General features: G+C 51.8%; 1 protein-coding gene and 1 long non-coding RNA gene across 17 annotated transcripts in view; both read right to left on the bottom strand.

The window, feature by feature from the left end:
• RALGPS1 (Ral GEF with PH domain and SH3 binding motif 1) overlaps nt 1-26,926 on the bottom strand; it is a 377,570-nt gene that overhangs the window by 19,014 nt on the left and 331,630 nt on the right. For 13 of the 16 annotated variants that reach the window (XM_032257277.1, XM_032257279.1, XM_032257274.1 and 10 more), the window contains 3 exons: nt 15,289-15,415; nt 13,886-14,043; nt 11,438-11,489 (listed from right to left, as the gene is read on the bottom strand). In XM_032257277.1, coding sequence (XP_032113168.1) covers nt 11,438-11,489; nt 13,886-14,043; nt 15,289-15,415 — 337 coding nt within the window. The remainder of the gene's footprint in view (nt 1-11,437; nt 11,490-13,885; nt 14,044-15,288; nt 15,416-26,926) is intronic. The other 3 variants (XM_032257287.1, XM_032257288.1, XM_032257289.1) reach the window with 2 other exon arrangements.
• LOC116535862 lies at nt 206-11,431 on the bottom strand. Its single transcript, XR_004262375.1, has 2 exons — nt 5,639-11,431; nt 206-705 (listed from the first exon to the last, which is right to left on the bottom strand). It is a non-coding gene; the product is annotated as an uncharacterized LOC116535862 (long non-coding RNA).

The raw sequence follows: 26,926 nt of genomic DNA, 5'->3' as shown, positions 1-26,926 counted from the left end.
GGAAAAGGGTTAAATTTTAGCAACAGCTTTGAAAGACCAGATGCTCCTGAAGGAGGCAAGAGCACCCTGGACTACATGGTCAATTAGCCCAGGAAGCCCCACAGAGCAACCTCCCTCCCGGCCTCCTCGGCCACACTGCAAGCACACCTGGAGTTGCCAGGCCACTAAACACAGCACCCCTCAGAGTCCCCAAGTCCCCAGTTAATTCTTTCAACTTTTAATTGAGTGTTCACCATTTTTCCAGGGTCAAGAGCATGACTAAAATCCAGGCACGCCCACTTGCCTCAGCCTAGGGCTGAGATGTTTCAAAGCACTGTAGAGCCCAGACAGTCCATGGCAAGTCCACGTTAACAGTGCACACAGAATTGTGGGCAACCTTGCAGGTTGGGCCTGGGTGTCATTCACCAGGATGCAACTGGAGCCTTCTATGTGCTACATCCTCTGCACTGGACAGTCTCCTCTGTGGCTCTAGCCAGGTCTCTGCAAACTTGCTTTGTGACCTGCTGCAGCATCCAGGAGTTCACACTCAGGGTTACTCTGTGGGCAGCCCTCTGGCTTTCTTTTTGCCTGCGCTCCCCGGCAGTGAGCCTTTCTGGGGCAACGTGCAGCTTCCTGCTCAGCCTCTTTGCATGGAGGCACCCTCTTTCTCCTTTACCCTCTCCTGTCTTAGAAGACTCACTTCCTGTATCCATTTGATGTTCCAACCTTTCTCCCACCCTTGAAGCATGGCCTATTCTCTGACCACAGCTCTTCTTGCCCATTGGCTAGAATACAATGTAGTCAACTTAATAAAGTCAGATGAGGCCCAGAGTTCCTTTGTAAGATCCCCTCAGTCCTCCATGGTCAGCCGTACATTGCTGCACGTCGCTCTGTGACATTGGCACCTGTGGGTGGTGTGGGGCTGCCCTCATGCATTGAAGCAGGTGCATCATACCTGCCCAAGGGCCTCTGCCCTCCCTCCAGGAAGGAGCTCTTCTTAATGACCATCTTGGGTCCACTGTCCAGGGACCCAATTTCAGGGCTGGCGGGAGTCTGACGGTTAGCTGGGACAGCTGTTCTTGGCCCCCCAAGTCTCCTGTCCATCGGCTCTTCCTCTCTGGATGACGGCGTATCATAGCATGAGCTTGGCTCCCCAGTCCTCTAACATAACTGGTGTCAGGGTGGTCATAGGCTGACCCTATCCCCACCCTTACTGAGCTGTGGCACAGAGGAGGGAGGCCCTGGTGTGCCCAATTCCCTGGCCACTGGCCCAATGGCACCTCCCTCCCAGAAAGAGGGGTGGAGTACAGTGAATGAATATGACCCACGCAGATAACCGTGAATCTCTCATTTTGGACAAGCGAAACAGTCCCCAAAGTCACTCTTCCTGGCACCACATACTGAGCACCTCACAGGTGAGTGTACTAGCATGGCAGGTCCCAAGCCTGTGTGGAAGCCGTGCTGCTCAGGGGAACCAGCCATGGCTGCCTCCAGGGCTGCTCTTCTTCCAGCCATCACCAGGGTTTCTTCTGAGCAGGGTCTGACAATGGCTTTTCTGCAGTGAGATTCTTTGTGGCTTTGTCTGCTACCCAGGGACGTTTCCTCCTTATCTGAGCTGGATTCCAGCTCTGAGCTGCCACCTGTTTGGAGTTGAGGATAGAGTCCCCCTTCCCAGAGCCAGGCCCTCTGGCCCCTTTGCCACTTTTCTTCTGAGTCTTTTCCCCTGTTACCTGAGGAGAATATGTGATGGCAGCGGACTGTCCACAGTTCCCACAGTACCTCAGACAGGGTACAGGGGCCAGTGCAGCTACCTTCTTCCTGTCATTCTCTCCCTTTACATGAGACAGTACATGGCTTTGTATTTTACAGATGTTTGATGGAATGATATCTTTGATGGAGAGCTTGAAACGAGCATCTTCCAGGCAGGTTAGCCTTGTAAGGGGCCTTTCCTCATGTCCTCCCTAAAGGGGTGAAGAGTGGACTGGCGGGGAGCACAAGGACACCAGGGACCACCGGGTAGCTCTCAACAGACCAAGCAGACACTAGGCAGTGGGCGCTCACATGCTCTGATGCCCCTGCAACCTGATCACGTGCACTCATGCTGTCACTGAGGCTTTGTGTAAAGCACCCTTACCCTCCCCACAATGAGGAAACTGAGGCTCAGTGATGTGAATCTACTTGACCAAGGCATGAGCCTTGTAAGCTAGGACTTGAACCCAGGACTGTCTGACTCTACAGCCCAAGCTCCTCACCACACTGTGACATGCAGACTTTCAGGATAGAGGGAGAAGCAGCACCATCAAACATGGTGGGCTCTGTCACATGGACTGAGTCCACGTGGGGACCCTTCTAGCATTGCACTCTCTGAGGTACGTCTACTTGTGGGTCCCCACCTGCACTCACGCTGCCTGGGATTTGTCAGTGTCTGAGACAGAATGACCACAAGATTCCTAGGCCTGGGAATCTCCCAGGATGGGGCCACCTCCCAGGTCTCCTGGTCCCTTGGTGGCCCACTGGAGCAGTCTCCTGGCAGTTTTGGCTGCCTGGTGCTGAAGAGCAGCTGCCTCTTCTCAACTGCATACCACGTGCCAACTACATACTTTCACACACCAGCACGCCCAGCTTTGTGAGGGGGCCATGTTCTCATAGTTTTAGATGAGGAAACTGAAACTCAAGGAAGCGAAGCCACTTGTCCCACCCTAATGGCCTGCCATTAGAGATAGAGATGCAAGTGTTCACAAAGGGAGGCTCACTTTCTGGTGTGGGTGGAGGGCCTGTGCCAGTGTGGCTGTTCCAGGCTCTGAAAGTCAGAACCTGCTCTCTCTGGAGCCAGAGGAGCAACCCCAGGCATTGAAGGGCAGCACCAGTGTGACTTTTCTCCAGGCCAGCCTTCAGGACACAGAGTCAGGGGAAGTGGCCAGCCTTCCCTCCCAGGTGAGCCGCCCAGAGCTGGAGGAGGACTGTGCTGGGCAAGGCAACTCTGGCTACCTAGAAGGCCAGCATTAGCACAGAGGAGCTAGGATCTTCAGCCACTGGAACCAGACAATCTGGAAGTGTCTCCACTTTGAGAAAATTTGTTATTTGAATGTTCGGGGCCAGAAAACGCAAAAATGATCAGGTGGTGGTATCAGAGGAACCCCAGAAATCATGGATTTTTTTTTCTTTTTTTTTTGGTAACTGAAATGGGGGCTTACAACCCAGAACCACAGACACCTTTCCCAGTGTCATTCTGGGAACATGTGGCTGAACACTGTATCCTAGGAAGGCCATCTGACTGCCCCCTCTCAGGGATCTTAGGTGGAGTCAGGAGAAAGAGGACTGCAACAGGCAATTGAGGGAACCTGGGTCTAGGGAAGACATCGACTGGCAACAAGGTGGAACAATCCCAAAGGGTGTGCAAGATGAGGAGGAGGATGGGGTCATGGGATGATGACAATGATGATGATGAGATGATGGGATGATGATGGTGGTAGTGGTGGTGGTGATGGTCAAAGTGGGAGGATGGAATGACGACAGTGATGGTGGTAACGATGGTGGCAGTGGTGATGAGACAGTGGGTGCCAGGCAGTGTGCTAAGCAGGATTCATCCAGCATCTCATTTATTCATATAACACTGTGAGGTAGGCGCTATCATTATCCCCACCTTATAGATAAAGAGTCTGATGCTTGAAGAGGTGGAGTCACTTGCCCAAGATCACAACACGAGGAAGAGGAAGAGTGGATGCTGCTTTTGAGGTGGAAGCAGCCAGGGTACTGCCTGGGCCAACAGCATCATGACAATTCAGACTATTCAAGTGGGTCTGAAAGGCCATCTTCACTCCATCTTTTTCTAGGTACACATTAGGTTGTAAATATCCTGGGGATTACATTTCATAAAGACTTAAGTCCCTGTTTCTGGGCCAGGAGGTTGAGGAGCAGAAAATAATTATGTTGAGGCCTTGGTAATCTTGGTCTTAGCAGAATTAGGTTCCCTCCCTGATAGGGTCTGGCTGTGTCCACACCCAAATATCATCACGAATCATAGTTCCCACAATCCCCACATGTTATGGGAGGGACCCAGTGGGAGTTAATTGAATCATGGGGGTGGTTACCCCCATGCTGCTATTCTTGTGATAGTGAGTGAGTTCTCATGAGATCTGATGGTTTTCTAAGGGGCTTTTCAAATCTTTTGCTTGGCATGTCTCCTTGCTGCCGCCACGTGAAGAAGATGCTTGCTTCCCCTCCCACCATGATTGTAAGTTTCCTGAGGCCTCTCCAGCCATGCTGAACTATGAGTCAATTAAACCCTTTCCTTTATAAATTACCTAGTCTCAGGTATGTCTTTATCAGCAGCATGAGAAAAGACTAATACACTTCTCCTAGTCTTCTGTACACAGAGCCCCAGCCTCACGTACACAGTGCCCGGGTAGGAGTGTACATGTGGAAGGGCCCAGGTGATGCTATTCATCAGCAGTGTCCACCTGAGCCCACACACTCTGGATAGGAAGCCAGTCCAATTAGGCCATGGTTTATCCTGGCCGCTTTCTGATGCTTCACTCTCATCTTCAGGCAGGAAGCTGCCACCCTGAATTCTGCTGGGCCCTGGGATCTCCATTCTAGCAGGTCTTTTTGAAGGATATTTGCTCTGTATGGGTCACCCACTTTTCTCTGGGCAATGTCCCTGATTCACTAAGTGGGTCCCTAGGAACCACATTTGTACTGCATTCCCCCATCCTTGTGACAGCTGAGGGGACAGGGCAATAGCAGTGGTCCAAGCCAGGTAAGCCAGATCTTCTCTCTTGGTGATTAGGAACCAGATTTGAGAGGCTTAAACTGAGGCTCAGTGGCTGGGCAAAACTATCACATGTAAACTTGAGAGCTCTGAGGTATCATCCATCTTCCCCTCTGTGCATTGGGAAGTCCAGAAATCTTGCCTGAGAGAGACTGGGGAGGGGTAAAGCAGATATGCACAGAGAAGGATAGACAGAGATGGAAGGAGTGTCCTGCCCCCTAGCTGCTGACTCTGGAGAAATTGTAGGTATTGAACAGAGAAGCTGTGGGCAGAAATTTCTCAGCAACCATGAAGCAGCAGTAGCTGCCTGGCAGGGCTCAAAAACAAAGTCAAGCAAAAGGCCCTGGCACCTAGAGGCAGAGTGTTCTTTGTGCACTTTTCTCTCTGCAGACTTACCTCAGTCTGCTGGCCGGAACGTCAATTGCCAGACTTTAGTGTCTGCAGCTAAGGCAGTGAGGCAAAAGATCACATATTGGAGGGAAACCCAAAACAGAAGCTGGCAAACTGTCTAACTGGGCTGCCACCCAGAGGACATTGGATGAAGAGGATCCTAATGATCCCTCGACAGGGGTCCTGGGACCTAAGGAGGCCTCAAGCTCTGAGTCATGCACCAAGCTGGGACAGGTGGCCCAGGGCTCAGTGTCTCTGAGTCTCATTCAGGAGAGACAGGCCAAGAGTTCAGAGCACTGAAGCCAGGCGCCTGGCAGCAGGATGAACTCAAGGAAACCAGACTCAAGGGAGGAATGAGAGCCTGGGCTCCTGGCCTCAGCCACAGGTTGGGGGGACAGTGAAGTCCTCTGTGGCAGTCACCCTGAGAATGGCCCTCTTTCTCCTTTACCCTCTTCTGTCTTAGAAGACTCACTTCCTGTACCCATTTGATGTTCCAACCTTCTCCCCACACTTGAAGCATGGCAGCCAAAGGGACCCATCACCTGCAGGATCGCCTCTAGCGCCTGGCCCGACTCTCCCAAAATACTGCAGAGTTTGGGGCTTGAGAGGCAACCTTGTGACATGGTAAACCTGGGCATATGCCAGGGTTCTCTGATCTTCTCAAGGAAGGAAACAAGTGTCTTTTAAAACTCAGTTTTGGGGACAGCAGGCTTAGTGCTCTGTTGCCATGACTCCACTTCCTGGTGCCTCCCTAAGGATGTCAGATAATCCTTCCAGCTAAAACAAACAGGTAAACCTCACATGGACAGAAACTGCATCACCCAACTCCCTGAACACCCTACAGCACCACCCTATAGCACTCTGGGGGCCACTGTCTGCAGCAACCTCTTGGAGGAGCCCTCCCACAGTCCAGTGTCATCCTGAAGGCCAGCAAGTGCTGGCAGAAATTTGCCATCATTCCAGTCCATCCCTCCCTTGATGACTGAATTGCATTTGAGGGCATTTTTCTTCCCCCTACCTACCCTTAGACTCCTGGGTTGCCTTCTTGCTGGTAAGTAGTACCTATCGAGGGAAATTCATAAAAGTCCCCAGTTCAGGCTGGGCACCATGGCTCCTGCCTGTCCTCCTAGCATGCTGGGTAGTAGGAGTAGGAGGATTGCTTGAGACCAGCTGGGGAACACAATGAGCCCCCATCTCTACTGAAAAATGAAAATAAAAAATTTAGTCAGGCATGGTGGCATGCACCTGTACCCAGCTACTTCTAAGGTGGAGACAGCAGGACTGCTTAAGCCTGGGAGATCAAGGCTGCAGAGAACTATGACAGCACCACCGCACTCCAGCCTAGAAAACAAAGTGAGACTCTGCCTCAAAAAAAAAAAAAAAAAGTCCCTAAATCAGTTCCTCAGATGTGCTAGGTCTTCACCATGCCTAGCCTCATCACAGGGCTGAGGAATGGAGGCTCAGAGGTACTGAGAGCTACCCAAGGGCCTGGGAGGATCAGTGGTCCTAACTTCAGGTCCCCTAACATGGCTGGCTGTGCCTTTCACTGTGGAGGTACACTGACAACTCGAGAGAACAGAACCTGCCATGGGGCCCAGCTCTCCTGTACGAGACTCTTACAGATACCACACCCTAGGCCACCTGTTCCAGCCTGGTGCATGACTCACAGCCCACAGCCTCCTCAGGACCCTCCCCGAGGGTCCTCTTCACTAAATGTCCTGGACTACTGCTTAACCATCCCCTTCTCCAGAAGCCACCTCTGAGCCTAGGACCCAATGTAGGTTGACCTGTTGGGGGCTCCCACTGCATCCTGCACAACTGCTTCCCATCCTTTGTGGACCTGGCAGGACTTATTTAAGACTCTGAGCTCTGACCTATTCCCTCACCTCCTTCAGAGCAGGAAGAGGAACAGACTCTTCAGAGAGGGTTGTGCACTATGCCCCCGTAACCCTGCCCCAGCCGCACTTCCCTCTCTCACTAGAGGGGCTTCCTCTCATCCTGGGCCTTCCGAGGACGCCCATCCCCCATTCTTCCCACTACCTGCATTACAGCCCGTGCCTCACACGAGAAGGCCCTTCCATGGAGACTGGTGATTCCGACCAGGGGAGATGGTGGCCAAGTGTTTCGTAATCAACTTTGTGGCACTATCATATTTCAGTTGTTAAAAACTGATTAGTAATCATTACTGATTACGTCTTCTTTTATAAAGTTAAATGTTAATTGTTTTTCTGGGTAGAAAAGAAACATTTACCCATTGTGGAAAATCTGGAGAATACAGGGAAAATAAACTCACTAAATAAACCCACAGCCCAGAAATAGGATGAGTGAGACTCTATTTTCACATGTACATATATGATCGCCTCTGCAATCCATTTTGTTAGTCTTTTTAAAAACATCTAATTTAAAATACTTTAACTCGTAGGCTGATATTCTTGTTTTCATCTTAGTGCCAACACTTGCTTTCCAAATCAGGCAGAAAAAGGCACCTGTTATCCATTACTGCTGCTCCTGATTAAACGCTCCCTTTCCTGTTCGTTTCCAAGGGGCCTGAGGTTGGTTGGATCATCCTGACACAAGCCCACAGCCCTCCTCACCAGGTCATTGAATGCCTCCCCACCTCTCTGGGAAAGCAGAGTGTGCTGGAGGCTCCCCTTCCCTCCTCACCCCTACTCTCCTGGGCATGAGGTGGGGAAAACTGCTGACTAGGGACACTAGGTGCAGTCACAGAGAGGAGCAGGCCCACTCCTGCCCGTGGCCCTCTGGCCCAGGACCACCACCCTGTCCTCATTCTGGGTCTCAAGGGTAGAGGAGGGTCTTTAAGGCAGCCTGGAAGTTCAGAAGTAATTAACACACACCTCCCTGGGTCTCACTGCCCCTCCCTGGCCCCACAGGCCCCGTGACCTTGCCAAGGCTGACACAGGTGAAGAGATAGGATACAGAGCAGAAGAGGGTCCCCTTTGTTCTCTGCACCCTTGTTCCACAGTCCAGTAAGAACAGGCCCATTCCTACTGGGGGCAGTACAGCGGTTCCACAGGCCTCAGCGGGCTCCAGCTCCAGTGTGGGAGCTCTTCATGGCCAGACACTTTGGGGATCCACTGGCCATCTGCAGTCTGAACTCTGGCTACCACCCAAGGAGGAGACATCTACGTGTGTAAACTCAGGGAAGGCAAACTCACCAGATAGGCACATAGGGTCCCACCCCTGGCCAGACAACAGAAACTGCTGCCTGCCTGCTGACAGTGGCATTCATGGTGATGAAGGTGTGCCCTCAACCCGCCAGGGGTGTGTGGTATGGAGGAACTGGCCCTGGGTCTCCCTGCCTTTCACCTTGGTATCTAGCTCTATTTCTCTTCCTAGCCTGGGCAGGCTTATTATCAAGGCTGAGGGGCAGGGGCTGGTGGCAATCTTCGATAGAAGACTGTGGTCCCTAAGCTTCAGAGCTGTGGGTGAAAATGCTGTCTCCCCCACCATGACCAAGCCTCCTCCTCTCCTCTCTTACGCCCTCATTTCTTTGAGTGGGGCCCAGGCTTCCCCTGCACCTCTGGCTCTGGCTCCACAGTCTCTTGTCTGCTCAAGCAGCGTAACATGCAGAGAAAGCTGTGTTCTTACAGCATCTTTCCATAAAGAGGAGGAGAGGCTCTTTCAGGGCAGGTGCTGGCCTTTGGGCCCAGGCAGGCTGACAGTCTTCCCAGGAAGGGAGAATCTGCTTCCCATTATAGAGTAGGAGGATTTGGCCTGGGGGAAGAGCTGGGAGTGGAGGGAGGACCTGGAAGAGCTAAGGATTGGGCCCATGAAGATCAGGAATAGAGAAGACCCAGGTAAGAGCATGAAGGTGAGTAACTGAAAGAAAAGAGCCACATGTAATGAAGATTTTCAAGCTGTAAGAGGTAAATCTTCCCCTCCAACTCTCCCATGGACTTTCCAGGAAGGCCCAGAATGCTCCTGTGCATTTGTGAGTGTGGATTACTTCACGGAATGTAAGAGGCAGTGCAGGATGGGGATAGAGGCCGTGGCCAAGGGACCTGGGTCTTGCTTGGGGTCATTAAGACTGCACGGAGCCTGGGTCTTGACTGGAGGCCCACTGGCATCCTCCAAAGCAGGTGGCCTCCTGCTCCCCTCAGCAAGGTGGGGCTGGGCCAAGAGCCATCCTCAGAGGGTGAGAAACAGGACATCCTCCCTGCAGGGCTGTTTCCAGGCTGCTGGAGGTGGGGCCAGGCATCTGCACCAGCCATGAGACCATCCCAAAATCACTTACTCTAGATATTCAGATGGATAGTGATCTAAATGCTGTGAAATGTTGTGGCCCACAGCGATGATGATGGCATTGCAACCAGCATCGTCTCCCTGGGACAAGGAATTCTCTCTCGCCATCCTCCTTCCTAGTAGCTCTAATCTCAGTCATGAGGACTTAGCAGGAACTATAGCTGCTATACCCTCAGTTAGTAGTGTGGTGTCTGGCAGGGAGCAGTTGCTTAACAGCTACTGAATGAATAAGTGAGTCAATGAAGGAATGAGCAAGTGAAAGAATGAATGAATGAAAGACAGGTTCAGGTCTAATTGCTCTTCAGGATCTGTGACTGTTTGCCATTTGATGTCTTCTCATTGGCCTGAGGCCAGGGGAGGTACTGCTTGCCTGTAAGCCATCTCCCTTAGGGTGTCCCCAGGAGTCCCCTGACTGGTGCTGAGAGTTCTGGAGTCTGCCCTTGTGCCTGTCTGGTTCTCCTCGCCATCGCTGGGGTGGCTCCCAGTGAAAGCTACTGGCCCATTTGCCTGAGCAACCCAGATGGGTGGAGAGGGAGAAGAGAGAGCCTCTGAGGGCTGGCACATCGTCACTCCCCCGCCATCCCCCATCTTGGGTTTCACAGGCAGACAGACTGACTGTCCTATATGGCGCAGTCCCCGTATCTGGCCGAGGTGTGGAGCAGTGATGAAGAGGTCCCTCAGTGGTCAGGAGGCTGTTGGGTGTGGCTCAGCTCTGTTCATATCAGAGTGTGGAGTGGGTAAGTCATTTCATCTCTCTGAGCCTTGTTTTTCACATGTATAAAATGGGGACACTATGAATGGCTGCTGTGCAGAATTCAGTATGTCTGTGCATGCAAAGCACCAAGACAGTGCTTGGCACAGGCCATGCTCAACCAAGAGCACTGACCAGCAGACAGCTCCTCTGCCCTGGGAGGAGTTGCTAGGCAGCACCTATCTTCTCTGTGGTCAACTTAGAATTATGGGCACCGAGGAGAGAAGCTTCAGCTCCAGAAGAGGAGTGGTGTGTGCATGTGTGTGCATGTGTTTACACACACACGTATGTTTGTGCACAAAAATGTGTGCGTGTACATGCATGCATATGTGCATGTGTGAAAGTATATACACCCACGTGTGACAGTGATTATATGAATGTGTATACAAGCACTTGTGTACGTGTCTGTGTATGTGTGAGACTGCATGTAATAGGCGAGTGCAAGTGTACAGTGTGTGCCTGGGTATATGTGAGTGTGTAAGGTGTGTGTACCTGTGAGTGTGTCACTGTGAGTGTGCATGTATGCCCAGGGCCCTGCATTCTGGTGCAAACCTGCCTTTCCTGGACATTCTGTGTCATTGGATGTTTCCCACCTCCCATTAGACCTTTAGTCACCATGATGCCCTTCACCCCTGGTGGTGCCATGGCTGTGAGGGCACCCCCTTCACAGCATCTCCTGCCTTACTAGAGACCACCTGGCACCTGGCACAGGAAAACACCAGTACATGGAGTATGTGCAATGGGAATTCCTGAGCAAGAGGCCTGGGGCCCTGGCATACAGGCTCTCCCGGGGAGCCAAACCCTGGGCTGAGGGAGCCTCAAAGGAGGCAGAGGCTGTGGCCGCTTTCCTGTCACCAGTGCCTAGCAGGGTGGGGGTCAATAAATACCCAAGGCCTGAGGCCATTTGGGTGCAATATTCTCAGACCCCACCAGGCGGAGCCACATGCCCATCTCAAGACCAGACCACTTCTTAGGCTTCCATTTTCAAGAACCCATATTTTGGGCCAAATCTACTCCCAGGCCTTCTGCAGCTGTACTGGAGGAAGACCTTCCTGGACCAGAGGAGGCGTGGGGCTGCTCAGAGTATGGGGGCTGGGGACCCGACACCCATCCTGCTCTTCCATCCTCCCTCCTAGTTGGCCCTGCCCCAGCGAGGGGGCTGGAGGAGCCACAGAGCAGCCTCACAGAGGCCAGCATGCGGTGGGTGGGACAGGGCCTGTCTCCAGCTCCCTTGGCCCTGAGCACCTCCCCAGGGAGGGAGGCCATGCTGAGGCCACACTCACCTTTCCAGCCCTGAAGACATCTCTTCACTAAACTCTGAGCTCTCACTACTGCCTGGAAAAGGAACACAGGTCAATGAGCACAATGGCCTCACAGAAGAGGGGCCCGTTCTCCTGGGTCACTGGGCCCAGGCCCCTGAGCTCACAGAAGTGCCACAGAAACTGCTTCCTGACGCTGGAAGCCTCAATGTACTTGAGTTTTTGCTGCTGCTAGTTCTAACTCGGCTCTGAGAGGGTCAAAGAACCACCTCCCTCCCCGCACCATCCCACTGTTCCAGGCAGATCCTCTACTACCTTCCTGATGCCCTGAGGGCTGCAGCTACCTGCCCACTGGCTCATTGAGGTCTGGGTCCTCTGGCTTTCTTCTGGGCCTGACCTGACTCTACCACTGCCTCCCTCTGGCCCAAGTGAAGCCAGGACTAGAATAGGCCTCACCTGGTAAGGCCAAATGAGTACCTCTTCCCCAAGGGTCACAGCGTAGCTACCTGGCATTAGACAGAAGCCTTGAGGTAGAGCCCCTGCAGACCCCTGGCCAGTGAAGTCACAGAGAGGGGCTGGGCCCCACAGCTTTGCTACCTATTTCTCCTTCAGGCCTGTCCCTCTGGGCTGAGTGGGTGACCCTGTTTCTCCTGGGCTCTCTAAGACCTCTCCAAGGAGAGATTTTCTCCTGTCACCCAAGCATCCATGCACGATGCTTCTGGACTGTGCCTTGATGCTTGGGTGACAGGAGAAAATCTGAGGCTCTGAGGTTCGGTGGTCTTTGCCCGAAAGAGCAACAAGGCCAAGCACTGGGAAAGGGGAAGGCAGGGGATCCCAGGCCCCTTGGCATCTGTCTGAGTAATGGCCCTCATCACAGAGGGGAGGACCAGCCCAGCTCTCAACAGGGCACATGCACACATGGCCACTTACCCAGGGCTTTGGGCCCAAAAAGAAAAAGTTTCAATTCCCCAACTTGAGGAGGCGGGAACCAAACAACCTTGTGATTCCCCCGTCTGGATGCTGGACAGCTCTGCATCTGACTCCGTTTTCGGTCTCAGGAATAGCAAGGCCTGGACTCGGGCAGCTCAGAAAGTTTTCTGGATATAAAACAGCTGTTCTGCTGCCCAGCTGAGTGCCACTGGGCCGGCATTTCCCAGAGGGCATTCCTCAGAACTCAGGTCCCATCGGACACTCCAAGGAAAATGGTTCCATGACCAAAGAATGTGGGACCTGTGGACTCTGATGCCTTCTTAGAGGACTCTTCCCCACCACCAGCAGAGCTGCGTCTCTGGGAAGAAACCTGCATACCTTTGCTCAACCCAGCCTTTCCCCACACATAGAACCTGGAACTCTTCTCCCAAGGCACCTTGGAACCCTGGACGCACTGTCCTGAGCCGTTGTATAACCCTGACTGACTCCAAACAGGATGATCTCCTCTGAGGACAGAGGCAGACACAGAACTTGCTTGTCAGACTTCCAGGGCGTGGGAGACAGCGACCCCTGGACTGATACTGCCCACACCCTCTGAGACTAACTTGCTTTCATAGGGATGTGGGAGTGATTCCTGCCTCTTTCTCCTGTTCACCCCCACCCGCCCCTCACCCCCCATGCTCTGGGCCTTCTGCCCTGCAGTCTTCACAAAATCAACTCCTAGCTCGGCAACTGGTCGAATCACCAGCCCTGGGAGGACTTCCTGCTAAGGGAAGCCAACAGACACAGACACACAGACCACGGAGTCACAGGCACACTGAAAGGCAACAGCCATCAGAGAAGAGCACTGGCCTAATGGCAGTAATGACAGGGTGGTGCCACTTGTCCTCAGCTGACCTGGACACTGCAGGGGGACGGACCTACAAGCAGAGCTCAACACCAGCCCTGAGTCCTAACGTCAAGTTCGTCCTATCCCAGCCTCAGCAGCACAATTTCTGTCTCTTCTATTGCCATAAGCATCATGTCTGGCTGACAGTGATACAATTTCATCCATGAACATCAATTTTTTATTCTCCCTCCTTCTAGCTACCCAGTGTGAAGACAAGTACGCAGAGAGAACCCAGTGGCCCACCCAGCTACCCTCCCTGGCAGCCTCTCCTGCTTTGCCCTGTAGGGCCCTATGGGTCATGATCCCTCAGGGACAGAAGCCTGACTGTGGTCCAGTCTGGTGTGGGGAGCTGCCAGCCAAGGGCAGCTGGTCTCAGGGATGTGTCTGGCTGCTGCTTCTAGCTGCCTGCCATGCCACCAGTAGGCTGAGGACAGATCCAGGGTTCTTCATGACGCCCATGAGACTAGGAGACAAGGTTTCCCTGGCTCTGGGCAATTCCTGCAGGCAGCCACCTCTGCATAGAGGTGAGGGGCCACTGGGTCCCCCAGAATGATAGCGCCACTGGGCATGGCACAGTGACACAGAGACAGACATGGAGCACACGCTGGGCCTACAGCCCAACAGCCTATCATGTGCAGGCCGGAGACGCTTACCTAGGGAGAGTCCATTGGTGACAGCAGAGGAGGAGGTCAGGGCCAGGCCCCTTCGGGGGCTGCGGGACTCTAGGACACTGTCGTCCAGTAGGTGCCTTGCTTTCTCCGATGGGAATGTCGCACTTTTACTCTCAACTACACTCAACTGACACATCATACTGGAAATGGAAAGGAAGAAAGAAGGCAAAGCTCCTTATCTATGGAGTGACAGTGGTTACATCTGCCTGGGGCCGGAGCAGATGGTGCAGCTGCAGGAAAAAGGCCTCTACCCAGAGCCACAGTACAGCCCAGGCTCTGTCCTCTCTCACGGCATGACCTTGGGCAAGTCACATCCTTTCTCTGAGCCTCAGTTTCTCCATCCATCCAGTGGGGATAATGATACTTGCCCTGCCTGTCTCCCAGGTGGCTAGGAGGCTCAAGTGAGCAGATGCTGCTTGTGAGTGATGAGGCACAGATGAGGGGCAATGGGCCTGTGGCCAGGGTGTCTAGTCCTGGAGTCACACACACCTGGTCCAGACCCTCGCTCTGATGTTTTTCCACCATTGCAAGGAACTTCACCTTGTTGAACCTCATTAGACTCATTCTCAAAATATGTCATAATAGCACCCACCTCAGAGGCCTGCATGGGGACTCAGGGAGATCATGTTTGACAGGTATGTGCAAAGTATCTAGCACAGAAGGCTGTGGAACAATGAGAAAGCAACTCTTTCTCCTTCAGCCTTGGAGCTCCTCCAGGGCCTGCCTGGGCTTGGCTGAGGCTTGTGCCTTAGAAGTGGTAGATAGGTGGGTGGGTGGGTAGGTAGGTAGGTAGATAGGTAGGTAGGAAGGAAGAAGGGAGGGAAAGAAGGTAGGAAAAAAGGAAGGAAGGGACTCATCTGTTCGGAAGCCTGTGCCTCATGCCCTGGAGACACAGGCATAGTTGCCCCAGCCATGCTGAGGACTCACGCGTGTCCCCGGCTGTGGGCCTCACAGGGCTGAGTGAGCCAGCAGGATCACTGCTCTATAGGCAGATGCCATGAAAAACTGAACACTGCCCTGGATGACAGTCACTGGTGTCCACTGGACTTTGGGGTTCTCCATGAGTCACTAACTGGGTTTGGGCAAATTCTCTGGAATGCCACTGCTACTTCCCTGCTCTTCCCTGCACCCTTCCTCCATTAGCTGCTCAGCCTGAGACACCTGTCGGTGGTATGGAGTCAGTGCTGCCACAGTGCCCCTCAGCTCTTCCTGAGCCCCCACCAGCCTCAGGAAAGCACACTGGCCAGGATTCCAAGAGCTCTCATCAGCAACTTCCAGAACAGGGCAGGGGAGGGACCCAGCCAGCAAGTGTTTCCCTGCACTGTGTCCAGGCCCATGTGCAGGAAAGTGTGAAGCCCTGAGGGAGGGCTTGCCCAATCACCCACTTGTTGCCTAGGCTGTGGCTCTTCCTGTGTCTGGGGACTGGAGGTGTGGGGAGGCTGCCGGCAACAGATGTATCAGGACAGGTGGGCCTCCGGCTGAACCTTGCAGAACCAGAGCCAGCAGAGGGACCTGCGAACAGAGCAGAGAGCAATGACAGGGGTTATGATGGGATGGAGGGGCTGTGCAGCCTGGGTTGGGGTGTGGAGGTGGGCCCTGGGTTTGGAGTAAGGCAACTGGCCCAGCAGTCATAGGTGGGGCAAGGTTCATATGAGCCCTGTAGCTTCTTACTTATTAGATATTGATTCTTCCCTCTCCCAGTAGTAATTGTCAATAGCAACTGACTCCCAAGGCCGACAACCAACTCTCAGGATGGCCAGTGTCCTACTGTGCATGGCACCCACTGGCTGAAGGGAGGGCACTATGGATGGACATGGGGATAAGCAGCCTAGTCCTGGCCCTGCTTCCCCATGTCAAGGACACCGAGCTGGTGAACGACAAAGGTGAGACTTAAAAGTGCGTCTTCTAACACCAAATCTGTTCCCTTACCCCTGAGCCCTTATATAGCCACTTTCTGGTCTCTGTGTACTCATTTAACAAAAAGGGGCAAGAGCACAGCTAGACAGATAGGGTTCAGATCTCAGGTCTTTCATTTACTACCTGGGACCATGGATAGGTTATTGAACTTATCCCGAGTGCCAGTTTCCTCATCTGAAAAGTGGAAATAATTCAACTCACCTTGCAGGTGGTTGGAAGAAGTCCATGAGGTAATGTATGCAGACTTTCATAGTTAGCCCTCGTACTTAATTTATTATGGTAATTATCACCATGTCCTTCTCAACCCAGTCATGGGGGTCATCAGAGCCAGGGAGTTGGGGTGCAAGCCTCACTGTGCACAATACACAGAGACCGAGGCTGAATCCTTCATGCTGGCCACGTCTTCCACTACGACGTCAGGAGGAATGTGACCCTGGCCACTGTGGCACTCTTTAGTTTCTGTGGCTTGGAAAGGGAGGTCTTTAAGGGAGGTGACTCCAGAGGCTTGCCTAGCTCTGGCTATCTGGGCCAGGCACTGGGACTCAGCTGCTTCCTGCAGAGCACATCAAAAGCAGAGCAGATCAAGAGGCCAAGGGGGCGGCCGCCTGGCCACAGCTGGAGAACTTCCCTGGGGACCCATAAAGTCCAAGCCCTCACAGAACTCTACCACAAGGCCCTACAGACCCACCAGTGGCCTACAGGTTCCCATGTCCTCCAGCCTGCTTGGGTCATTCTTATTTTAATGTCGAAAATAATGATCCACGCCCCTAGCCTATATACTGTGGGAAGTCTGGCCCCGTCTGACATTCTGGTGGATTCAGGAGGCGGGGGCATCACCTCCAGTTCTGAACTCCTGCTGCCAGCTGAGTGTTTACTTCCAGTAAGTTGTCTCCTCTGCTGTTCCCCCTCCTTCCCAGCCCCACTCTGCACAGGTACCTTCTTCACTTCCCTCTGCCAATCCCTTTATTAGGCCTTAGCCAACTTTCTTGTTCTCAGTAACAGTCTAAAATGTCCCTTCTTTCCTTAGGGCCCCCAGGCAACTCCTAGACTCCAACCCTTTCAAATGCTGCCACTCTTTACTTCAGTGAGAAAACTGGTTGTCAGGTGGGATCTCTCACAGCCACCCTTGCAGCGGCCATGCACACCTCCATTCACACTGGCCTTCCTGCCAGGCCCGGGCCCATCTCTCCCCTTAGGTCCTACCCATCTGAGAATTCTCTGCCTCACTTTCCCCTTCTCCTCTCTCTGGCTCCTTCCCCCAGCCTATAGGCAAGCTCTAGTCTCTCTTTTCCTGTATACCAAGGTCCTTCACTGGATCTTTTCCCAGCAAATGGAGGTCTGTGCTCCTCCAGTCACTCAGCTCTGACTTCTGTACCTAAAGACACATCCACTAACCTCCTTCTTGCCAAACCAATGAAGGCTCGCCAGCCTCCTCCCAGAGCCCTTGGCACCTGGCGCCACTCCTTCTCAAAATGCCCTCCTTCTGTGGCAGGTGCTATACCACACACTCTCCTGCTTCTCCTGTGCCTCTTCAATCTCTGTCACCACCTCCTCCGTGAGCTCCTCCTCCTCTAACACCCCTCATGCTGGAGTTGTCCACAGGCCTCCCTCTATGGTTCCTGCTTTTTATTTGATTAGATAGCTGATGACTCTTAAATCTTGACTACAGTCCTATTTTTTTCTTTTCTTTTGAGACAGGGTCTGGCTCTGTCACCCAGGCTGGAGTGCAGTGATGCTATCACGGCTCACTGCAGCCTCGATATCCCCAGCTCAGATGGCTCAAACAAACCTCTCACCTCAGCCTTCTGAGTAGTTGGGACCACAGGAGGGTGCCACCTGGCCTGGCCCAGTCCTCTTTTCTGAGCTTGAGACCCATATATCCACCTCTTGGCACTATCCCTCCATCTGCCCTTTCCTAAGATGCCCCAAGTACAGCACAGCTGAGGCTGAGCCTGCAACTCCTTCTCCTGTTTCCAGTCTTGGCAGGAGGCACTGTGGTTACCCAGTCGCCTAGCCTGGAATGGGGGGCCACCCTCGGCTCCTCCCACACAGCAACTTGCCTCTTCTCTCCTCTCTTCCCCTCCTCACTTGCTGCAGTCACCAGGGCCTCCAGGCTCTGCACAGTGCCCCCTTGCCCTCCTCTCTTGTCCCTGAGTGGTCTGGGCCCCCACACTTTATTGTCTTCCTGCCTCCAGTATGATGTTCTAAAATCTAACCCAAGCACAGCCTCACAAGTATTTGAAAAATGTGAAGCTGACCATGCCACCGCCTTGCCTGAAACCGTCCATGACATGGTGTTCAAAGTTCTTCCTGACCTGGCCATTTAAGCTGATCTTAAAATCCTGATGGAAAAGAGATGAGACAAAGTAGTCAAGACTTGCCCTACTGGAATGCAGAACAAAGCCTAAACAGTAATATTCAAACAGTTTGGTATTGGGCATGGATGCAGACGCAGTTCAGTGAATACAAAGTGAGAGCCCAACCTGCCTCCTGACGGTGGCGGCATTACCAGTCAGTGAGGAAGGAAAGGAGGAACTTTACAGTATGAGGGGCAAGACCACTGGGTTCCATGTGGAAAAAGACAAAATTAGAGTCCTGCCTTATGTTAAGCAGGTGGATTAATGTCACAAATGTGAAAAGCAAAACTACTGGGAAAAAAATAGGACATAATCATTATAATCTTGGGGAAAGGGAAGAAAGAACAAACACAAATTCTAAAGGAAAAGATGAATAAATCTGACAACATTTAAATGAAACATGTCTGTGCCGAAACAACCAACCAAAAAAGACATCAAAATCAATGTTAAAGATGAGTCGTAGTCTGGGAGAAGGTATATGTCATCCCTAAACCAACACAGGATTAACTTTCAGATGTACAAAGAACTTCAAATATCTGTTAAGAAAGGCCAAACCACACACAGACAACAAGCAAAAGATACGAAAGGCAAATTCACGGAACAGAATCTCCAAATGGCCAGTAAGAATAAGGAAAGATGCTGAACCCCACTGGTAATAATGGAAATGCAAATGAGAGTAAAAGGAGATCTCTTTTTATTTCAACAGATGGTAAAACAAAACAAAAAAAAATGTAGCCTGACAATGTCTTGCATTGGCAGATGTAGAGGAATAGGAACTCTAGTTTGGGGCTTATATGAATGTAAAATATTTGGAAAGCAATGAGCAATGCTGAATAAAGGAAGATGCCCTGCCTTTTATATCTGGTGATTCTAATTTAGGTATTTACTCTAGAGAAACTCTTGCATATATACAGGAGGTGCCACATATACAAGGATGATCAAGGTAGCACCCTGCATCATTGCAAAAAAGTAGAAGCAATCTACACGCCCCTCAGTAGGGAAATAGATAAATGAGCTGTGGTTTATTCACTAAACAATTCTACAAAGAGAAGAAACTTCATCTACAGGTATAAATATAGATAAATCATAAAAACTTTCGTTTCAGCCTGGGCAACATAGTGAAATCCCATCTCTACAAAACAGACAAAACTTAGCCCAGCATGGTGGTGTGCACCTACAGTCCCAGCTACTCAGGAGGCTGAGGTGGGAGGACTGTTTGAGCCCAGGAGGTGGAGGCTGCAGTGAGCTGATATCACGTGAGTACATTCCAGCTGGCAAAATGTTAACTGCTGTTAAATACAGATGGTGGGGGATGTTCGGTATCATCTATGCATTAACAATTTCATTATTTAAAGTAAAACTACTTTAAAAATAGTGGCCACCTATTCTATGCCAGGTGCTGTTGCTGTGTTGGAATCTTCCATCTGTTCCTCCAGATTTGTCCTCCACCCTTCTTCACTCTGTGCCATGGACCAGGGGGTTGCACGTGGGGCTAGGTCAGGGGGGCTCCCTGGCCCCCTCTGTTTCCTCACTGGGTTAGGCTGATGGGGAGCAGACTGGGGCACTGCCTCCTCTGGCTCTCTCCCTATGGGGTCACTCCTGAGAGGTGGCAGTCTGTTTCTATCCCTGGGGTACTGAGCTGTCCTTTGGGGTTCCCCTACACTCTGCCCACATCTTTGTGAATAGCCCCATTGTGAAATTCTCCTTCAACCACCCAACTTGAGTGTGTCATTTGTGTCTGCCTTGACCCTGCAGTGCCTTCACATTTAATCCACATGGCTCTCCTCTGAGGTACTATTGGCGTTAACATGCAAATAGAGTAGTGGAAGCTCAGTGGGTAGGCATCAAGCATGCGTCCAGGAACTGGCTGGCGATGGGGTTAGGTTCACGTCTAGGCCTCATGAGTGTACAGAGTGGATACCTGGGACCACTTGCCCAGGACCTTCTCAGGAAGCACCTTCTCCTCCCACTGATGGAGACAGGGGAGGCAATGCCAGTCCAATGCAGCCTTGCCTCTGGCCCCAGCTGATGGGTCTACGAGTGGACGCCTTCCCCAGGATTTTTGGATTTGAGCCTAGAAAGCATTTGAGGACAATCTCTGTTTGATTAATGAGAAATAAAACCTAGATACTATGGATGGCCACGTTTCCCTGCTTGTGATGAGGAATCTGATCTGTGGTGACAGAAAAAGAAAGTAACCTCACTGAGTAAGGCCACAAAGTGAGGTGGAAGGGAGTTCTGTTTCAGTTGTTCCTGTCACCCAGTGCATCCTTGTCCTTCCCTGGCCTGGCTGTTCAGCCCTCTCTGGATTCTGTGAGTCAATGGTTCCTTTTTTTTTTTTTTTTTTTTTTTTAAGACAGAATCTTGCTCTGTCGCCCACACTGGAATGCAGTGACACGATCTCAGCTCACTGTAACCTCTGCTTCCTGCATGCAAGTGATTCTCAAGTCTTAACCCCCCGAGTAGCTGGGATTACAGGCGTGTGTCACCAAGCCCAGCTAATTTTTTTTTTTGTATTTTTAGTAGAGATGAGGTTTCACCATGCTGGCCAGGCTGGTCTCAAACTCCTTGCCTCAAGTGATCTACCCACTTCAGGCTCTCAAAGTGCTGTGATTACCGGCATGAACTACTACACGCAGCCGAATGGTTCCTCTTTTGGTAGAAGTCAGTCACAGTCTGTCTTTGTTGCTGCAGTTCAAAGAACCTTAACAAAAAGACCCCACCACCCCACACTGCCTCTTGGTGCAGCTGCCTAAATAAACTAGCCTGGTGGCAGGAGAGAGGGGAGGCTCTCCAAGGCCCAAGTTCCTGCTTTCAGATGGCATCTCAAGAACAGGATCTGACAGACCAGTATTATTGCTGGACAATAATGGAACTGAAGAGGCGTAACTCTAAAGTAAAGGTTCTTGGCCTAGACTTCACCTCTCTTCCAGGAGAGGTGTATGGAAGCCCTCTGAGGTGTACAGAGGACTGAAAGTGCAGCTCCGCTTTTGTATGTGTGCATTTTCCTGGCAAGGGGTTCCATGTGGTCATCAGCTTCTTTGAGGCTCTAATTCTTAGCCAAGGAATGTATCAGAACCATCTGGAGAGACTGTTTAAAAAGGAGTTTCTTGGGCCCATCCCTGGAGGTCGTTTTGTGGGCACACGTGGGTCTGGGCATTACAGTCGGCCACAGCTCTCCAGGTGATTCTGCTGTGCACCCCTGAGGAAGAAACTCCGCTCAAAGTGCTGCCACACAGGCAGGCTCTGTTCTGAAGGAAACATCTCGCGCATTTGTTCCAGAGAGGAAAAGGAAGAATGAAACCATCCTGCTTTGTTTTGGTTTTGCCCATATTGCTCAAGAAATGAATCCATGTAGAGGGTGGATCTTGCCTTGTTTATCAGCAGCCGTGTGTGAGGGATTACAGTCTCATTGCCTGAGTCACTCTGGCTCCCACCCTGACTCAGAAAAGTGTTTTCTAAAGGTCAAATTGCATTGCTCCTTCCCTTGTGGCTTGGAGTGGAACCCAAGGCTACCTCGTGTTGTGGTAGTAATAATAATGATGATAAATATAACCTAATGTTATGTACCTGGTGCTGTGCTCTGTGCCTGTGCTATCATGCTTGAGGAGGAAACTCTTAATAGCTCCACTTACAGATCAGAAGATGGGGCTTACAGAGCTCAAACACGCTGGAGGCAGGACTTGAATCAAGGTGTGTGGCGCTCTTGTGGCTAGGGAGGTAGGCCAGCTGTTGAGAGGTTGGGACCTGGTCAGAACATGAGGAAGGAGGACATAGTGACCGTATCTGAAGTGATCTAGTAAACAGGGGACACCTTCTCCAGGAAGTCTGTAGTGAGTAAGACCCAGTTACTACTCTTGAGAAAGGCAAGGTGATGGAAACTAGCATCTATTATGCACGGTGTACTAGGCTTGAGTCAACATGTCAAAGTCCTGTTCATTGACTCCTATGAGGTTAGTACTTTTATCACTGCCACTTTAAAGGAAGGGCTCAGAGGTACTCTGCAGGCATAAAGCTGGAGGGGTGCAGTGAGACTGGAGGCTCCAAGGCTCTTCTGGTAACTTCCTTGGCCCTTCCTGCTCATTCCTGCCTGAATCCTTTTCCTGCCTGTCACCATGTGATTCCTGCCTCTAGCTCTGATTCCCATGCTCAGTCTCTCCCAAACCCACTGGACTTGCCCTTGGTCTCTTCCATTCAATTCTTGACTCTTCCTCTAGGACTAGGCCCAGACCCACCCCCTCTTCTTTTGGCTGTGGATGGCCCTGGGAGGCATGCCTGGCCTCAATTGCCCCTTGACCCAGCTGGAGGAAGGGTGGGGGACCCAGCAGAAGAGCCTGTAGCCTCCCTGGGCGCCATTTCAAGGCTGATGCTGTTCGTCCTGCTCCGGGTCTCAGCTCCTCCCCTCTCCTGCATTGTTGACCAACAGCCTGGGTCTGACGCGGAAGCAGAAGAATTCCCATTCAACTGCGCCCCAGGGATGGGGGGGGCCTCTCTGCCGGTAAGTGACACCCTCTGCTACTGAAAGGCCTCATGTTCCTGCCCTGCCAAGCCTCGGGTGGCCACCACGTGACAGCACCAGGGACACGTGTCTTCTGGGACCGCTTGTGAGCCGGGTGGCTGGCAAGTTTGTTTCTCCATGTCCTGGAGCAGGGGCAAGGGTGTGGGTGGTCATAATGCACCAGGGCTCTGGGCTGGCTGAGCAGTGTGCAGTTCCTGCTGCCAGCCCCGATATGGCACGGACAGCTGGAAAAACTGACCATGTGGCTTGACTATCTCAGAGGATTGCTCCATTTTTCCTCAGCATAATTTTTCCATGAATAATCTTTAAAGCTCTTTAAGTGGCTGTTTCTTTAGCAGTTTTATTGGAACATAAGAGAACTGACAGTCTCTGTGGGGAACGAGATATCATGTTGAAAAAAAAAATCTGGTTTTTATTACATTTCTTTCAAGAAAGGCAACATGCTGCCCAACAGACCACTCATTGATTGGAACAGAAAAGAGCCCAGGGCCTCTTAGAAATAGCCTTGGAGCAGATGGGATGATGAACAGCGACGGCAAAGACTCAGACAGGCCTGGGACCTCACCTGTGTCTGCCACTTGCAGGCTGAGTGACCTTGGACAAGTCACCTCACACCTCTGAACCTGAATTCTACATCTGCAAAAAGGACCAGTGACCCTGACTGACAGCCTCCCTGTGACGAGTAAGCCATACAGAATCCCTCCCTCCTTCACATGACAAACTTTTCCTGAGCCCAGACATTGGGCCTGCCCCTGGGGCAGAAGCTGGAGATACTACACTGGATTAGAAAGGTGAGTTTACAGTCAAGTGTGGGAGAGAGAGAAGTAACCAGGTAATTACACCAGGAGAGACATCTACTTTTAGTAACAATAATAAATACGTAAAGGTAACAACTACACCAATAATATAACTACAACAATAATGATGGTAACAATGACAGCAGCTAACATTTACTGAGCATCTACAAGGTGCCAGGAACTGTGATAAATGCTTCATATACCTGATCTTATTTAAGCCTCACAATAACACTGCCATGCAGGTACTGTTGCTATCTCAATTTTAGGATGCAGAACCTGAAGAGTTCAGGAACTTGCCCGGGTGAGCACCCAGTGAACGAGAGACCTGAGCATGGTGCACATGAGAACACAGAGGGAACCCCTGGAAAGCCTTATGTCCAGGTGGGTGCAAGAGCTCCAGAACAGTGATGGATGCAGACAGAATAGCATGTGCACAGACTTGGTGTGACAGGGCAGGGCCTTTGAAGAAGCCTGGAGTTCAGTGAAGGGAAGGTGTAGAGATTTTTTAGGAAGGGGCACTGATGCATTCATTCAGATGTGTACCCTAGAAAGTTGGCTTTGATTGGAGAGCAACTGGATGTGGCCAAGACCTGAGGCCACAGGCTGGGGGTGTGGAGGGAGGGGCATTTGGGGTGACCGTCAGTGGAGTGGTATCCCTGGTACTGTCAGGCTTTGGGGACAGGATTAGAAGTTCAGTTTGGGACTGATGTCTGGAGGCCATCGTCCATCTGTGAAGACGGGCATAGTGCTCATGGCTGCTGAGGAGGACATGTGTTTGGGACGGGAAGCCTTGTTCCCACAGATTTCCGGCAGCATCCAAGTGGCCTGCCTGGGACAGCACTGCCCTATTTAAGCAGCCTGGCAGCCCTGCTGCTGCTTACAGGGGCACTTTCCAAGTATCGCACTTTGGAAATTAATGGGAAGCAGCTGTGGCAGAGGGGAAACCACTCCACTTGGAGTCACAAGACTTGGGTTCCAGTCCAGCCTCTGCCTCATGCTGAGCTGGGAGCTCACAGTCCAGTCTCATCCTTTGGAGTCTGTGCTTTCTCACTGGAGGAAGAGGCTTGACAACTGTGCAACTGGGAGCTCTTGCGGGTACCACCCTGAGCCTCTGGTGCACAGGGTGATTTTTGCCCAATGTGAAGGGGACTCAGTGTTCTCCGTATCCCTCTTGCCCATGCTGAGAATCCAGTTCCCAAAGACTCAGGCCCTCTCCAGGTCTTCCAAACCCTGCGGCTCTCCAGCACACTGGGGCCCTCTGCACAGAAAGTCTGTGTTGAAACCCTTCTCTGGCCAGGTTTCACAGTGGAGCCTGGGAGCTGGTCACTTTCACATTCACACACATTGTTTCTCACACATGCGGCTCTCACAGGTCCTAACTGAGCCAAGAGCTGTCTCACACATCACTCAGAGGGCCTGGTTCATTTCCCTTTTTTTTTTTTTCCTTGAGACAGGGTCTTGCTCTGTCACCCAAGCTGGAGCTCAGTGGCATGACCGTGGCTCACTGCAGCCTCCACCTACTGGGATCAAGCCATCTTCTCACTTTGGCTCCCTGAGGAGCTGGGGCTATAGGCATGCGCCATAATGCCCAGATAAATTCTTTATTTTTGTAGAGATGGGGTTTTGCCATGTTGGCCAGGCTGGTCTTGAACTCCTGGGCTCATGCGATCATCCTGCTTTGGCCTCCCAAAGTGCTGGGATTACAGGTGTGAGCCACTGTGCCTGGTTGGCCTAGATCATTGCTTTCTGCAAATAGCATCCAATCACCCTTCCTAGGGCAGATTCCTAGGCCACAGGAAATGGTGGCAGCAGATGCTGGGGGAACTGCTTGTACTGGTGAGGAGCTGGGCCACATCTAGGCATGTAGGTTTGAGTCTCGCCTCTTCTGCTTCACTTTGACATGATAGGCTGCTAAGATGGGGGACTCCAAGATCAAAGGAGATGTGAAATTCCAGAGTAGTAGGCCACCACTGGCCTTCTAGCCCTGGAGCTCCTCACAGAGGGCCCTTCCCACTCATCCATTCTGAAACTATAAACGGGCAGAGAGCGTTTCCAGAGAGGGGAGCATGTGGAGAGAGAGTCTACCCCTTGCCCTGGGCTGTTCTCTTTTTCTACTCACACATAGTTAGGGGAGTCTCCATAGCCCCCCTGGGGAGGTTGAACTGGGCCTCTAGCAGTCAGGAGACTCAGAGGACCTGCGGTGCCTTACTCAGGACTGACAAGACCAAATAGCTGTACCAGAAGACAGTGGTGGCCACAGGTGGGTCTGTTGTGCTCACAGGTCTGTTAAAATGAGGACAGGTATAGCCTCCTGTGGACCAAGGTGGCCCGTGTGAGGAAAGCTGGCAAGCAGTTGAGGGCTGGAGGGGATCCAAGCATCAGAAAGCTGGCAGCGTGCACCAGACTTGGCGGGGCATGGAAGAGGCTGCAGGGGTCCCCAAAATCGATTTGCATCTGCCTGGGTCAAGGGACTCGTGGAATCTCTGAAATACCCATGAAAGTGCCTGGGAAAAGAAGCATCAGTGGTATCAGCTGTCAGTTAGAAGGCCCTGTGAAATGGTTTGCCCCCTCCAAATCTCATGCTGAAATGTGATTTCCCGTGTTAGGGGCAAGGCTTGGTGGGAGGTGACTGTATCACTGGGCAGATCTCTCATGAATGGTTTAGCACTATCCCCTTGGTGATAAATGAGTTCTCACTCAGTTCATGTGAGGTCTGGTTGTTTAAAAGTCTGGGACCGCCCCTCTCCTCACCCCTGGCTCTCTTGCTCCTGCTCTCACTATGTGACATGGCTGTTCCTCCTTCACCTTCTGCCATGATTGTAAGCTTCTTGAGGCCCTCACCAGAAGCCAAGCAGATGTTGGTGCCATGCTTGTCAAGCCTGCAGAACTGTGAGCCAATTAAACCTCTTTCTAAAATTACTCAGCCTCAGGTATTTCTTTATGGTGATGCAAGAATGGCCTAACACAGGAAATAGGTACTAGAAGTGGGGTATTTTCTGTATTAGTCCATTTGCATTTGCTATAAAGGGATACCTGAGGCTGGATAGTTTATAAAAAAGAGGTTTAGGCTAGGCTAGGCTTGGTGACTCATACCTGTAATACCAGAACTTTGGGAGGCCACGGCAGGCGGATCACCTGAGGTCAGGAGTTCAAGAGCAGCCTGGCCAACATGGTGAAGTTCCATCTCTACTAAAAATACAAAAATTAGCTGGGCATGGTGGTGGGCGCCTGTAATCCCAGGTACTCAGGAGGCTGAGACAGGCGAATCACTTGAACTCAGGAGGAAGAGACTACAGTGACCCAAGATCATGCCACTGCACTCCAGCCTGTGTGGCAGAGTGAGATTTCATCTCAAAAAGAAAAGGAAGGGAAGGGAAAAAGGAAAAGGGGGGAGGGGGAGGGGGGAGGGGGGAGGGGGGAAGGGGGAAGGGGG

This window comes from Sapajus apella, unplaced genomic scaffold, assembly GCF_009761245.1.
Source record: "Sapajus apella isolate SASKATOON/1434 unplaced genomic scaffold, GSC_monkey_1.0 scaffold97, whole genome shotgun sequence".
NCBI lineage: Eukaryota > Metazoa > Chordata > Mammalia > Primates > Cebidae > Sapajus > Sapajus apella.
This window is presented reverse-complemented; position numbering and strand designations above follow the sequence as displayed.